This window comes from Lonchura striata, chromosome 24 (assembly GCF_050655825.1).
Source record: "Lonchura striata isolate lonStrDom1 chromosome 24, ASM5065582v1, whole genome shotgun sequence".
Classification (NCBI taxonomy): domain Eukaryota; kingdom Metazoa; phylum Chordata; class Aves; order Passeriformes; family Estrildidae; genus Lonchura; species Lonchura striata.
The window spans coordinates 7440484-7456420 of NC_140726.1; the positions used below are offsets into that span (position 1 = coordinate 7440484).

The 15937-nt window shown below is 45.4% G+C and overlaps 1 protein-coding gene across 1 annotated transcript in view; it reads right to left on the reverse strand.

Moving 5' to 3' along the window:
* ARHGEF12 (Rho guanine nucleotide exchange factor 12) overlaps nucleotides 1–15937 on the reverse strand; it is a gene marked incomplete at its 5' end in the record, with an annotated part of 81673 nt that overhangs the window by 16081 nt on the left and 49655 nt on the right. Inside the window, 20 exons of the mRNA XM_085560214.1 lie at nucleotides 540–625; nucleotides 1296–1442; nucleotides 2000–2154; nucleotides 2743–2778; nucleotides 3088–3217; nucleotides 4709–4921; nucleotides 5560–5665; nucleotides 6363–6477; nucleotides 7283–7315; nucleotides 7783–7920; nucleotides 9100–9205; nucleotides 9316–9358; nucleotides 10001–10099; nucleotides 10555–10665; nucleotides 11032–11124; nucleotides 12218–12289; nucleotides 13598–13732; nucleotides 14711–14830; nucleotides 14984–15061; nucleotides 15483–15661. Of these exons, the coding sequence (XP_085416340.1) occupies nucleotides 540–625; nucleotides 1296–1442; nucleotides 2000–2154; nucleotides 2743–2778; nucleotides 3088–3217; nucleotides 4709–4921; nucleotides 5560–5665; nucleotides 6363–6477; nucleotides 7283–7315; nucleotides 7783–7920; nucleotides 9100–9205; nucleotides 9316–9358; nucleotides 10001–10099; nucleotides 10555–10665; nucleotides 11032–11124; nucleotides 12218–12289; nucleotides 13598–13732; nucleotides 14711–14830; nucleotides 14984–15061; nucleotides 15483–15661 (2195 nt within the window). The remainder of the gene's footprint in view (nucleotides 1–539; nucleotides 626–1295; nucleotides 1443–1999; nucleotides 2155–2742; nucleotides 2779–3087; nucleotides 3218–4708; nucleotides 4922–5559; nucleotides 5666–6362; nucleotides 6478–7282; nucleotides 7316–7782; nucleotides 7921–9099; nucleotides 9206–9315; nucleotides 9359–10000; nucleotides 10100–10554; nucleotides 10666–11031; nucleotides 11125–12217; nucleotides 12290–13597; nucleotides 13733–14710; nucleotides 14831–14983; nucleotides 15062–15482; nucleotides 15662–15937) is intronic.

Here is a 15937-nt window from a genome sequence, read left to right on the forward strand (position 1 = left end):
AAAGCTCATCCCCCCATCATGAGCAGGGACACTTTCCACTACCCCAAAACACCCTTGAACCATTCCAGGGATGGGGCAGCCAAATCTCTCCATAAAGATCTCAAAAGTGAAGCCTGCAACAGCACTATAAACTCCAAATTTATACACTCTAAGATTAGAAAACAGTATTTTTAATCATCTTTTCACTGCACCGCAGGCAACACCAGGCTCACATTTCAGTGTTACTAAAATAAATCGTGCCACTGCATTTTTCAAAATCCCACTCTCACCTTTATGTACCCAAAAGTACCTGTCTATTCTACCCACACATCCTAAGGATATTATTCTTGTACCTTAAATGACTCTCATCTCCAGTCAGATGAAAATCCTCTGAGCTCTTCCTCCTTTCCTTCCCCCCTCATCCTCCAGCTCTGTTCTGGCTCCAGAACTCGCAGCCCTTCAGTTCCCATTGCTGGGAATTACCTCCTCCAACCTCTGGCTCTATTGGTCATTCCATGAGACATTATTTTCAAATATAAGAAATATTAAAAGAATTTTACCCAGGAGAGCAAATCTTCCCCAATTTGGCCAATGACAGAAGTCTCGTTCCTTTTTCGGACAGATTTCATCTGATCGTTCAGTGCAACTTAAAAACAATGAAAAAAAGTAAATTTTATTAATAATGATCAAAATGCTGGCTTCATTTTCAGCATTTAACATAAAAGCTATTCTAGGAGAAGATCAGATTCGAAATAATTTTAATTAGCTAACAAACAATATCCTGCAACTTAATAAATTTAGAATATCTAATAAGTATCCTTAGCACTTGTGTCTCACCTGGCTTCAAATGACCCCTAAGAACCATTCCAAACTTATGTTTACTGAGGCTCAGTATCATTTTTCTATAAACAGGAATAATGCAGAAACCAAAAAGCCACACAACTGATTATTCAGTGGCTGAAATTCCTGCTGTGAGCAGTCCTTTCCCTAAACCACCCTTCAGAAACAAAAAGATCAATCTCCATAAATCTCTTTTCTGCTCTCTTCAGGAAGAATCTCAAATCCTGGCTCATAAAGCTCTCTGCTCCTTTCATCAAGCATGAATCAACACAGATAAGGGAAAGGAACACTGGACACACGATTCCTCATCAAAATATCTTTGGGAATCAGAAATGGAACAAGTGTGAGCAAAAGCAAGCCCAGGGCAGTGTCCTGAAGAATTCTGCTCTACATCAAGAATTGGGTGAAACTGTCTCGTGTTTGCTTCAATTTTTCAGCCACTGGATGCCAAAATTGCAGCATGCAGCTGCTCCTACCGTGCAGCCCAAGGATGTCCTCCAGGTTGGAGAAGATTTTCCGCTTGTCACTGGAGCTGAGGATGCCCTCCCTGGTGACCCTCTGGTAGAAGACGTTGTGCAGGACCTTCAGCGTGCGCACGTGGGCTCGCTCGGTGTAGAACAGCTCTGGGGAGACAGCGAGAGCAGCACAGGTCAGCTCAGAGCAGCTCCCTCAGCAGCATTTCCCTCCCTGGTCCCCATTCCAGGCCCTGCTGTAATTCCATGTTTGAATTGTTTGTAAAATTCCATCGTTTACCCCAAACCAACTGATCTGAGCTTGCAAATCCACGCAGAGGTTTCTGCAGGAGCTGCAGCTCAAACCTGCTGAGGGTTTGGGAGGAGCGTTTCCATCACCTGCTTCCCAGAAAAATGAGCTTTTCTTGTTTTTATTTCATAGAACATATTAAAAAACTGGCCTTTCAGCGCCTTAATATTTAATAACCACTTGATATTGTTTATTTCTCCTCTAAGGACTGGATCAATCTCGCCTCAGGTTATTTCCCAGTAACAAGCATGAGTTTCACAGCTAAGAACTCTTCAAAGCAAAAGTTCTACAATTCTCCAGCCACTACTTCACAAAATCACTGAGGAGAAACCTAATTGTAAATTTTTAACAACTTCAAAGCTGCAGGGGAAGGTTTCAACTCCGAGCTTGGCCAGGCAGGACAGAACCTCCATCTCACCATTTATCACTTCCTGACGTTTGATTTCGTAGGGTTTGAGCCCCATCAGCACCTCCCTGCTCACAAGCTGCTGCCAGTTGGGAGGGTCCATGTCCATGTCGAAGTCATAGAGCTCATCCTCACTCTGCACATCAGCAAAGCCAACACTGTCCATCCTGATGGGAGGAGGAAAAAAAGTGAGTTAATTCCCATTTCAGCGAAAAGCTGAGTACATCAATCAGCTTTATGAACACACTGTCCCTGCCAGCTGGAGGCTGTTTGGTGCCTGAACCTCTGGGCACATTCTCTAATTTTGCCCTTTCCAGATTGACTGTTCTGACAGTGTTTTCATAACCCTCCTTTTAATGGCACAGATGAAATCATTTGCAGTCAGATATCGAGGCAGTGAAAAGGGCAGGTTACAGTTTCTTGCCTCTATCTGCAGGTACAGAACCAACAGCAACACAGGTTGAAAAGGAAAATGGGGATCTCTCTACTCCTTAACCCAGCTCCCATCCACTCAAATCAGTGGACACAGCAATCATTCCACCTCACTCTCAGATCAAAGGGGTATTTTTGTATATGACTCGCTCCACCTGCCCTACAAATGGCTGCCAGTGTCTGATTTCATGTGTTCTTAAAGAAAAGGGATCATGCAGACAACTCTGCTGGCTCAGAACAATGAGCACTGCTGCATTCTGCTTCATAACTGCTTGAAATCCAAACAAATTCAGTCGAGTTCAAGCATTTCTAAGCACACTCACTTGCGAAAAGGTTTCGGCGTTCCCATGTCAACCATCCTGCAAGGAAGAAAAGGAATCGTTAGGGAAGCTTGTGCCTGAATTTCTCCTTGCTCACAACGACTTCAGAATGGTGGGCTGAGCTCCAAAGCAGAGTATTTTGTCCCCTCTCCTGACACTTTTCTATCACAGCAGAGACACAAGCCAAAGTTTCCTAATTCTACCAACAACATTTAACACAAACAACATCACTGTCACTTTATGTACTGAATTTCAGCAGCCAGTCACGCTGACAAAGGAATCTCTACCATGATCTTTTCCAACCCGTTCCAACATCTCCTGACCCTCTCTCAAGGCTCCCAGAGTTACCTCTCAGACTCTCCCTCCTCCTCCTGCAGGTTTTCCAGAGGAGATGGGAACTCAAAGGTGTTGTTGGGTGTGCGGGGGGTGCCATCCATGGAGTCACTGGCAGGTGGGGCTTCCCCAGGCTGCTTCACACCTGGGCACAGGATAAATGTGACAGGTGAGGAACCAAGATAGAGCACATCAGAGAACCTCCCAGCCTCTCCAGAGCCTCTTGATTCCAGCTTCAGAGCTGGAGGAACTCGATTCCCAGGCTGCTACCAACAAATCTCAGTGACAAAAGCTTCAGGTGGCACCTGGTGGGTTTTTCCTGTTGGATGATCCAACGGCGCCAGAACCCACTAACAACCACTGCTGCTCGTGGCAAGATTCCCTAATTGAGGACAGCTGATTAAGCTGAGGAAGAGCAGCTCGAATGACATCAAAGCATTGCCTCATTGGCCCAGCTTGTTGCATCAGTGCTCTGCATGCCAGCGTTCAGGAGCACACAGAACCACAGGATATGATTATCTGCAGGTGCTTTTATTGAGAGCTCTGGGAATCAGGAGTACAGACCCAAATCTGACTCTCAAATCTGACAGGGCTCTCGAGCTGAACGTATTTTATATTCTATCGTTATATAACTTACATATTAATTATTAAACTTATATTGTTCTATTGTATACATTGACTTCATTCAAACATGAGTTTCTCGTGATCCTTCTTAGGCCCCTGACCACAGTTTCAACAGTAATTATATTTAATTACTAGACAATCATCACATCTAACAATTATATCATTTATCATGTACCAGCTACACAGGTGCAGTTCTAGCAAGGTACAAGGCCTTCATGTACCCGGGGTATTTTTTTTTCCAGGGCCTACTAAGCTGAATTTTCCTTATAACCCTAAATCCCCATGATTTGAAAACCTTTTTACTATCATGCACATCCTGTCCACAGCACAGTGAAACGTAAATTTTAAGGGATTTAGAGATTTTAGAGGAGCTAAGAATTTAGTTAGAAATAAGCCTTACTAGAGTTAATTAAAATAAATGAGTAGGCCTTGATGAAGTTAAGAGTTAGTAGTTAACTAATAACTGATTGCTTGTCAGCACAACGTTGAGTTAGCTGGGTTTATAATGAAGAATATAAACTGATAAATTGCTTTTAGGAACATCAGACAATTGTGGGGCTCCTCTGTTCTGAAACCAACTGAAGACAAGGAATGGGAGTTCTACCAAGAGTTCATTTGTCATGTTGGCATTGAAAAGGTGGAAAGGTCAGAAGGAGGAAGACTTCATTGACTTCCTCATTTTGGGACCCCTCCCCATGGAAGGGACACCGACCCATTCCAAGGAACAAACCACGCATGCCGAATGGCTTTTGGAGTGATCAGCATGGGAAGTGAGGAATGGGATGTACCAAAATGATGAATATGGATTTGTATTTTGGTTATTCAATAATTGTATGGATAAAAGGGCTCTGTAATCACCTGGAAGCTGCGGTGTGGACTTGGGAGTGATCCCACACACAATAAACACTCACTTTCTAACTTTAAACTGTTGGAGAGTTTCTGTCCGTCACAGCTGGATATCGGTACTAGATCAATATGCATATTTTTAATAAATCACAGCCTTCAACCCTACCTGTGTCACTGTCCTTGCTGCCCTCTGGAGAGGCGAAGGGCCCCGTGGCCAGGGGGGACATGGGGTTGGCAGGGGGGTAAGGGGCATCTGTGCCATCGCTGGAGGAGCCGCTCTGGCGCATCTTGCTGGACTCGGGGGGCTCTGGGCTCACAGAAGAGGCTGTGGGCGAGTGCTTGGGGTGCCTGGGCTTCTGCATCTCCATGGCCCTGCCAACTGGACAGAGAGAATCATCACCCTGCTGCAACGCTGAGAGGAGCGGCACTGCAGGACCAAACCAGGTCCGTGCGCCTCCAAAGCTGGGTGCTCACAACAGGAGGTTTCAAATCACTCAGCTCTACTGACAATCACTCCATCCGGCCCCAAAATGCCTCAGTCACAGCCCAAAATCCCATTCCACACCCCTAAATTCCATTCCACAGCCCAAAATTCCATTCCACAGCCAAAAATCCCATTCCACAGTCCAAAAATCTGATTCCACAGCCCAAAATCCCATTCCACAGCCCAAAATCCCATTCCACACCCCCAAATTCCATTCCACAGCCCAAAATTCCATTCCACAGCCCAAAATTCCATTCCACAGCCAAAAATCCCATTCCACAGCCAAAAATCCCATTCCACAGCCCAAAATCCCATTCCACAGCCCCTCAGGGTGAGAAAGGCTAGGAAGGGAATTGGCAGCAGAGGGATCTAAATTGTGAGGACTGGGATTGGGTGAAGCAGGATGGGTGGGATGAGGTTCAGGAGCAGGGGGGTGGGGGAAATAGGGTTCCTGGCATGCATTTTTGGAGGCAGCAGGGATTTCCTGTGGCCCCCAGGCCAGCAGGGCACAGGGCTTTCCTGGGCTGACATACTTGCACTGCTGTCATGTCGGCTTGGTCTCCTTGGGGGGCCCAGGATGTTGGGGAAGCCTCTCCTCTTCCCTTTCTCCTCTCCTTCTTTCTCTTTCTTGATGCTTTGCTGCAGGTAAAGAAAGGCAAACTCATCGCTCACTGCTTCAAATCCAGCTGTTTACTGAGATTTTAATTAGTTCTTTAAAGCTGCAGAAGGGAGAGGACACAAAGCTCAAAAAGGTTTTGCACTGTTTCACCTTTTTGGTTAGTGCAGAACTGCTGGAAACTCTCTTAATATTTCAAAGGAGGATGAAATGTTGATGAAAATAAGCAGCTACTGTGACCAGATACACCCCCATGCTGTGGGAGACAAGGGATGACACCCACAGGGATGAAGTTTTGGTGGAAATATTCATTATATAAGTGGAAAGGTGGGGGAGTGGAAAGTGGCAGGGAGAAGAGCTCTTCTGCATCACAAACCAAGAGGGTTTGGGTTAAGTTTCTCCAGAAAAAAACTGAAGTAAACAAGGCAACAGCTTTAATGAGACCCTCCTGTGGTTCAAGGTTGTGTCCTCTGAAATATTCCTCACCCAAAGTTTTAATAACTGCCAAAAACAAGATGAAATCTCTGAATTTATTCAGAGAAAAGGAAATAATTCCAATTATTTCCAACAGATGCAGAACCCAAGTTCAGCTCTTAGGTTTGCTGTGCGGCTCAGCAACCCTAGATCCTCTTGAAACATAAAAATCACAGCGATTTTTAATTTTTTTTCCTGCACAAATGGGGTTTGCACACAAATCCTCTGTGGCCACGGCAGCACTACCTTGATTTTTGGCAGGAAACCAATCCGGCCCCGCTTCTGCTCCAGGTTCCGAGGCTCTTTGACTTTCACTCCCAGGTGTTTCATGTAGGTGAGGATCACATATTGCATCGTGGAGCTGCCAAACACAGAAAAAACACTGAGGTTTAAGGGAAAGATATTGGGGAAGATACACTGAGTCAATAAAATTCAGGTCGAGGTTCTGTTGAGAAGTTCATGTTTAAATAAAGGTGATTAAATGAAAGGAAATAAATTCCCACAGATAATGGGAAGGCTCAGCCAACATCAGAATTGATTGATTTGTAAATTATGGAGTAAATAAAGGTGGAATATATGGATGGGGAGGCTCTGGCACATGGTGCCCAGAGAAGCTGTGGCTGCCCCTGGAGCCCTGGAAGTGCCCAAGGCCAGGCTGGAGCACCTGGGACAGTGGAAGGGGTTGGAATTAAATCATCTTTAAGGTCCTTTCCAACCCAAATAATTCCATGATAAAACACCCAGAAGCCCAGGAGGTGAAAATACAATTCTGAGAATTACACAGAAGGTCCTAAAATTCAACACTAAAACCATATTTGATGTCACATTATGGCTTTGAGTTATGGCAAAAATAAGCAGCAGTAAAACGTTACTGCAAAAAGGAGGAAAAGCTGCTCGGATAAAAACTGAACAGGACAGGGCACACAGAGAAAATAAATGTTAGAGCAGATTGAAGCAGTTACAACACAAAACAAAAATAAATACAAACTCGCAGTGACAGTAATTTTTAAGATGTGCAACACAGGCAAAAAACATCAGCAAAGAAGAGGCTGATGCTGTGAATTGCAATGATTTATGCCAGGGGATTCAGGAGTTTGGAGAACAGCCGGGAGAGGGCTGTCTTGTTCCATCAGCACAACGCAGCCCGAGCTCCCAGCTCCCATTACCTCTTGTCTTCTTCCAGAGGCTGAGATGTCATCCTAAAAACAAGAAAGCGTTTCAAAATGAAACTCAAAACTCAATTAACACCCGGTCCCATGCACCCAGAGCATCAGTAGCTGTGTTGAAGTGTCCTTTAGAATGTTTAGCAGTCCCAGCAGGGGGGGGAAAAAAATAAAATCAAGAATCCAAAGTGAAGGTTCAGCTGTGGCAATTGGATTCAGCCCACATTAAAAAGGAGAAAATGGGTTGTGAAGCCGTTGTTTCTACAGGAAAAGGGCTCTGATCTAATAAAGCACAAGTTGACAAAGGCAGCATTCCCTGCACTATTTCACAGCAGTCTCCTGGACAAAACAGCCTTCGCTTCCCTGGCTGAGGGCAGGGCACTCAGGGCAGAAATCTAAACACAGCCATGCCAAATTCCACCCATCCCGCTTTTTCCACATCTGAGGCAGCACCTCCAACGCTTTTTTATTTTCTCCCCCACCTCCCTGTTGGTGTCACTTACAGGACCTCCTCGATTTTGGCCAGGATCTGCTCCGCACAGCTCCTCTCCTTCTCCACGGCGTTGCGGTCGCGGAGCCGCTCCGCGTCCAGCCTGCTCAGCTCCCCCTCGGCCAGGGTCAGCCCCATGCTCCTCTTCTGCCTGCAGAAGGGCACAGGGAGCATCACCTGCACCCTGGGGCACTCAGGGTGTCATCACACAGGAGTTTTTGGGGTGTTGAAAGTGAGGATTTTAAATATGAAATAGTTCGTTGCTTGTGGCAGGTACATTCTTTTCTCTTTTAGGATTTTTTCACAGAGTATAGAAAAAAGAAAGACAAAACAATTTCTGTTCCTGTTCCTTGTTTTTCCCATCTAGAATGTGTTTAGGAAATTGTTTACCTAAGGGAATTGCTTAATTAAATTCTAGTGAGGATTGTTTGAGCCTCATGGCCAATCAGATCCACCCATGTCTAAACACTCCAGAGAGGGTCACGAGTTGTTAGGGAGTTAAATATAATAGTAAGAAAAGTAAGTATGTAGTTTTGGTATCTGCTTTAAATAGTATATTAATGTATTATAGTATAGTTATAATAAAGAAATCATTCAGCCTTCTGAACTGGAGTCAGACATCAGCATTTCTTCCCACCGAGTTCAGCTGCATTTAAAATAATTGCTGAGCTTGGCAAGGAGCTCTTAGTACTCCACAGGAAAAAGCAAATTAATTATCAACTTGTACTGCATGCCTGTGACAGCTCACAGAATTCACAGATTCACCAGGCTGGAAGAGACCTCCAGGATCATCGAGTCCAACCCAGCCCCAACACCTCAACCAAACCCTGGCACCCAGTGTCACATCCAGGCTTGTTTTAAACACACCCAGGGGTGGTGACTGCACCACCTCCCCGGGCAGAACATTCCAGAATTTTATCTCCCTTTCTGTAAAACTTTTTCCTGATATCCAGCCTAAATTTCCCTCGGTGTAGCTTGAGACTGAGCTCTGTAAAGGGGATTATTCCCTGCCCAAAGGGGAGAAGGAAGGAAAATAGGGACAGGAAAAAAAATATATAATCTGATTATAAACACAATCAGTAGGAGAGATTTATACAACAAAACCTAAAAAAATACTGTGGCATTTCCTCACACAGCTTCCAGGAATGAAGAATCCAAGCCCTAGGATTGCAATTGATGATTTGATTTAAGGATTGGCCAGAGGGTATATTCTTGGTATATTCCTATCCAATCCAAGAGGAATTATGTCTCCCTCAGGTTTCCCTGTGCTGGAATGTTGACTGAAATAAAATATGAATTGAAAGGAAGCTCCACAGAGAGCTTTTGGTACCTGAAATCTTCCAGGTTCCTCTGAACCTCTGGACAGACTTTATCCTGCATGGTTTGGATGAACTGGCGGTGCAGCTCTTCAGGGAGGAGCTCTGGCCTTCTCCTGTCTGGGAGGCAGAAAATTCACCAATTATTCCTCTGGGAACAGTCCTCACCTTCAATAAATGACTTAAACAAAATAATTTCCCTGAATTAACCCACCCTTCACCCATCCTACCTAATTCCAAGGAGATTTCCTCTGGAACTGGGACTTTCAGGTTCTGCAAAAGGAAAGAAAGGCTGGGAGAACCCACAGAGAAACAGCACCCCAATAAAACACACAAATCACCCCAGGAAATTCCCTCAAAAGCCAAAATCATCCAATCTGAGCATCCACTGGTTTGAAAAGGGGAGACTCCCATGTATATATTCTATATAAGATGAAAATGTGGTATATAAGCTCTGCTGCAGTTTCTGGGAGTTTAATTCATGACAGCAAAGAATTTTCTCAGCTTTCCAACAGAGACATAAAACTTCCATAAAACTTCCCAATCCTTGGAACAGCCACATCAATACCCACAGCAATTATTAAGTAAAAAAGCAATGTGGAAGAGCCAGAACTTGCTTTCTTACCACAGAATTATTTCTCCTATCAACAACAAATCCCCTGGGATTTACTTTGTTACCAGGCATCTGAGGCCATTCATTCCTTGGTAACATTTCAACAAAAAAAACTTAAACTTTTATTAGATTTTTACATTTTAGGAAGTTATTTATCGAACATTATTCTGATTTTGATTTTTTTAAAACTATTTTTTTTGGAGGGCTTTAACCCTCTCAGTTTTTCTTGGTTCAGGTGAGTGGAGAAAGGTCAAAGTCAGCTTGCTGGATGTGTAAAAATGAGGAAGACAAGAGGAACCTACTGCAGCTCTGTCCAGGAAAAACTGGTAAAACTCCAGGAAAACACGCCGGGTCTCTTTGGAGTTGGTCTGTTTGTACAGGTCTGTGTAAAGGTAGCACAGCTGTGGGCAACAGGAGGGCAAGAAATGAGGTGAAAACCATGAAAACTCCAAGTTTTCTTTCCAGTATTTCAAGGAATTCAGCAGTGCTGGGTGGAAAGCTTTCCCTGCTCCTCGGGGAGGTGCCCTGGCAACAGGGGGTGAGGGAAGGGGCTGGAAGAGGAGCACAGAGAGGTCAAACCTTCTCTGCAGACAACTAATCCCACACCTTGGGGTGGAATGAGAGACTTTCAGGTGATAAATAATTATTTATAAGCAGCCAAACGTAAAGGGAACAGTTCTTTTTGTGTTTCTCCCTTTATCTGAATAAATAACTGAGGATTTATCACCCTCAGGCCTGCATAGAGTCTGCATTTCCCTCCTTGCCAGGTCATGGCAGTGAGTGCTACACAAGGTCAGGTAAATTCTGGTGAACATTCCCAAATGTGAGCCAGGGAAAAAATTCCAGAGCTTCTCACCAGTGCTGCAGGATCAAACTGGGACACCACGTGGTGCAGGAGGACAGCCAGGTGAGCAGGACGGGATTTCAGGAGCTCGATGTTCTGGAAGCAGCTGCACTGCCCATTAATCTGCAAGGACACAGGGAATTACATCTGAATTATTCAGGAATAAAAGAAAGGACAGCTGAAATAATTCAGAGTAAATATGTGGTAGCTGTGCTGCTGTGACAAGAATTCGGGATTTAACAAAAAACTACAGAAAAGGAAATAAATTCATTCCTAGAAAGCTTGAAGTTTGGGGAAAAAGGAAAAATAACAGACTCAAAGATGGATATTGGCATAAATTCCCCAAATATTTCTATTTGGAAAGATCAGCAACAACAGGAATGCCACTCCTAAATTCTTATTTCACCATACAAGAAGTACTCAGCAGTTTAGGAAGAGGGGAAGAGAATTCTGGTGAGTGGGGAAAAAAGGTGAAAAAGTCATTCCCACCTGCTCCTGCTCCGTGTCAAAATCATCATCCTCTGCCCCAATGATCTGAGTCCCCACTCGGGACAGGGGACTGCCAACACTGGACTGGGAGTCCTGGGAAGAGAAGGAAGAAAAGCACAAATCTGGGATTGTCCCTCACAGTAAAACCTGGAGATGTTCTGATCATTTCAACTCTTCAAAACCTCCACCTTGGATCCCCCATCCCGGGATCCAAACATTCCCAAACAGCAAAGCAGGGGGATGGAGGGCAGCTGCATCACCTGCAGCCAGGAGCACACCAAGCACCCCTGCACTTGTCCTCCTGCATCACTTGCAGCCAGGCTTTGGCTTGGCCAGAGGGTTTTGAATTTTATTTTCCCTCTCCATGCCACTTCACATCTGTCTTGCCCTCAGCGTTCTCTCTTCCTCCTTGATTTTCCCCCTGGTTTTGCAGCATCTCTGAGCTTCCTTTTGGCATCTTTTGCCCCTTCCCACTGCAACTCATTTGCTCCCGGACCATTTTCTTGTGCTCACTGCATTTCCAAATTTCCCTTTTTTTTTTTTTCTTCTCAATGGCATTTCACTTGATCATATCACCTTCCCAGAGTCTTTGGGAGCCTTTCTTTTCTGCTTTGCAAGATTTAATTTCTTTTCCCAAAAGGAAACGAAATCCTGAGATTTCAATGGGGACCAAAGTGGGAAAATGGGGCTTTGGGAGGACAAGCAGGGATGCTTTTGGGCACGTGGCTATGGACCAAAACTCCTTGGGAAATGGGGCTTTGGGAGGAGAAGCAGAGGAGGGGGAGGAGAATCCAGGAGTCACCCCAAGGATGATGATGTGCTCACACAGCTCTGCACTTCCTGCTGAGCTCCACTTGTAGCCCTGCTGGAAATGGCAGCTCCCAAATGAGTGAACATCCTAAAAAAAGGGCTGGACTCAAGGAATAAAACATGTGCAACTGCTCTCCTTATTCCAGGCCCAGCTGTTTTACTGCTGATCAGGTATTTCTTGCCTCTAAATGGCCCTGCTCTTAAGCTCCATAAACATTTACTCTGCTAATTAACTTTCCCTGCACCACTTTAATTGCATTTTATTTTCTAAAGCAAAGTTCAGGCATGCTCCATTTAGAAAGTGGGGGAAAGCAGCAAGATTTTAATGGGCCTGTTAGAGGAGGTGCTGTTGTGACACTCGATGTTGTGTACTCACAGTGTCTTGAAGCTCAGCCTTTTCTGGGCTCTCATCTGGATAAATCCTCTCCTTCAGGCCACTGCGAGGGCTCTGGGAAAGAGGGAAGTTCAGTTCTGGTAAGTACCAGCAAATCCAGGGAAGGGAGAACTGCACAGTGCAGTTTGTCAGCCACAACAGCCAAAAAACTTCTCCTTTCTCACAGGAAAAGGAGGTGTGAAAAACCAGAGTAAAATCTGTGTCCTACATGCGCAGTTAAACAAAAAAAAACCCCAAAACTCAAGCGAATGCAGAAGTTTTGGTGAGAAATCTGGTGGCAGTGAGCAACGGCAGAGCTGTAAAATCCCCAGCCCTTGGCTTTTTCCTTGTTCTCTCCACCTTTTCTCACAGTTCAGCTCTCTCCTCCCATCTGCCAGCAATCCCCTTGCTCAGGAAACCCAGCAGAGCCTTATTTGCAAAACCCACGTGCTGCTGGCTCATCTTCAGTGTGTCCAAAGGTTTTCCCAGCCAGGCCACTGCTCAGGCTGCTGCTTTCCAGCCTGGCTTTTTCCCAGCTGCAGAACTCTTTCCACTTCCAAGGGTTTCTTTCACCCCTGCTCCATAAATTCCTCAGAGCTGGATTGAAAAGCTGAAATGCCAATCACCTGCAGTGATAAAATACCATCCCCAGCAGTGACAGCATGATGATTATTAGGAAGATAATGATGAATTTTGTTGTGCATTTATTAAACACAAACGCTGAGTGGGATCTGGTCAGATTTGGAGTTGGAATGTTTCAAAACAGAGTCGTGGATGCTTCCATCTCACCCACCTCCCTTTCACTTCCAACTGCTGGGACAAATTTAGCTCCTTAAGTTAATCAACAAACTTAGGCTAAATCCAAGCAGAGAGTCTCAGCTCCCCTGCACTAATCAGACAGTGGCTTAATTAAGGATTAGGCACCAAAGGAGAGCACAGGAGACACAGATTGATAACTAATGAGTGAACACACCAAGAGCCTTTGCTGGTGGCAGGAACTGAAGCTGATTTGGTGGAGGGAAAGATCTTTCCCACTTTTAGGGCAAGCTGCCTGGATCTGAGTCACGGTGCTGCAGTTGGAATATTCCCCTCAAAGATGCTCTAATTGGCAAAGTGAGTTTTAAGAAACGTGCTGGCATCCATCTTTGCCTGGGTACAGGGATTAATGCCAGGACAATCTAATCCTGGATAAAACCCCCAGAATTTATTCTCTCCCAGTCTCTAACACCAGTCCAGTAGAAGAGGTTTTCACAGGGGAAAGGTTTTGGTGGGCACTGAGGTGCCTGGTGCAGTAATGCACAGGACAACACCCAGACAGAATCTGCCAAGGAAACCCAAAGCAAGAGGGAGAGAAGCAAAGCCCTGGGGCTGCCCCAGACTCACATCAGCAATGTCACTGTTGGGTCTGGAGGGGCTGTCACCACTGAAATCCAGTTTGCTGCCGCTGTCCCCACTCTCTGCCTCCCCCTCGCTGATCTGCAGTGACTCTGACACAGACCTGGAGGACAGGACTCCATCCTGCAAAGATGAAAGCAGAATATTTCAAGAGACCATCCTTAAAAATCAACTCTTTGAAGAGCCAGGCAGCTGACATTACTCATAAAACCTTAATTTATCTAGAAAAGGCTGCAGTGCTTTTCTAAGAGAAAACAACCACACCAAATTTTCAGCACTTTTAACACAAGGGAAAAGGGAAAAATGACACAGCCTAAATTAGTTGTTTTTTTTTTTTCAAAAGTGAAAACAAGATTGTTTAAAGCTTCCAAGAATGACTTCATGGGTGTATTTTAAGTTGTACTGACAGATAATAAACACATCACTGCTTACACTTGTTCTAAAAAGCAGGTTTTAGGAGATGAGAGCCCACTGCTAAATGAATTAAGATTAAGAAGACAGTGCCAAATTCAAATCTCAGCTGCAGAGGGTGCAGCCTGCCAGTGCAAGCAACTGCAGCTTGCTCATGATGCCTTGTGCAGGCTGAGCTAGAGCAGAGCTGGACAGAGTTACAGAATAAAGCAGGGATTTATTAAAGGATCTCCTCAATGGATCCACCTTGGGCAGCACCAGAGCTCAGCCAGGACTGCACCAAAGATGAACCAAAATGGTCCCAAAGTGGTCCCAAAATGGTCCCAAAATGCACGAGCGCTCCCGGGGCTCTCCCTGGGATCAGTTCTGCTCCATTGGCACCTTGGAGTTCATTGTCCCATTCCAGCTCCAGCCCATCAGTCCCATCCTGCTTGTTTTTCTCTCTCCAGCCCACGGTGTTTGTGCTCCTGGGCTGAGGTTTGGATCATTTGTCCTTGGTGCCCAGCTGGAGCAGGAATTGTTTTGTGTCCCTGCTCTGTGCAGAGGGCTCAGCATCCCCTCACGTGAAGCTCAGAATTACACACTGAATCAGCACAGAATGTCAAAAATAGAAAATCTAAACCTGAGGCATCACCCAGCCCCTGGACTGAGCCTGGGAGCACTCCCCAGAGCAGGATGAGCCCGTGTCACCTGAGTGCAGCCCGTGGCCTTGGACAGCTGCTCCTGCAGCTGAGGAATGTGTTTCTTTGCCTCCTGGATCTCCTTGAGCAGGCGGGTGGAGGGGGCTCGGCTGTACTCCTCCTGCAGGACCTGCAAAGGAATTGTGCCTTTTAAATTAACACCTGCACACCCAAGGAGCTGCTACACGAAGTCTGTTTTACACAGCTCTGCTACTAAATTAAATTAACAACCCCTCTTTGCATTGCTTCCCCCAGCTCTCTCCAACCTGCACAACTCCAGTACCTGCAGCCTCTCCTGCTCCTTCTGGAGCATCTTCCTCAGAATCTCCACCTTCTGGTTGTGGACAATGTTATTCTCCTCCTAGGAAGCACAGAGAGATTAGGGTTGGGTTTGTTGGGCAAATAAGGGAAATGGACATGCACATTTTTCACCTACTTCCTCAAAACAGGCTCTGAAAAGCCCTGTCAGAAGCAATTCAAATTTCCAACCCTATCCTGTGTATTCTTTCTTAATTTTGAACAGCTGTAACAGTACAAACAGCTATTATAACAGCTGTAACAGTATAAAAGCAATATTTCTATTGTCTCAGATAGGACTGCATATTTTTACTTGCAAAATGCTCTTTCATAAGTTAATAAATACCCGCAATAATTAAATATAATAAATATTTATTATATAAATACCCCAATGCCCATCTGAAAAATTCAAAAAGTCAAGGAAAATTCAGGCCAAAACCACCCGAGTCCATTTCTCCTTTTGGGAAGAGAGCTCCAAACCTTACCCCCATGAGCACTGGGCTGGTGATCCTTTCTGCATTCCCTGACGTGCCAGGCGAGTGGGGGGATGCCATGATGGGAGACATATGCCCAAAAGCTGCCAGATCCACGTCGGAATCCGCCAAGGGAATCTGGGGCGAGCCTGGAGGGCGCCCCTGGACAGTGAGAGCTACATAGGAACCCGCTGTGGGGACACAAGGACAGGCTCAGGTCACACGCACGGGGACACTGCTGTGCTTCTCTGACTTCACTGCCTGGTGTAAAACCCTGCTGAAATGTCACATATTCCCAAAATTTCCATGAGAACCAGCCTGGATAAAAGCAAGCAGTCCCAACTTCCAGCCCAGCAGGTTGCATTGGCAGTGCACACACACCACACACACAAAATAAACCATCGCCACCTCCTTCCTCACACAAGAAAATCCACCAGGAACGTGTTTCCTGTAGTGCTGTGCAGGCA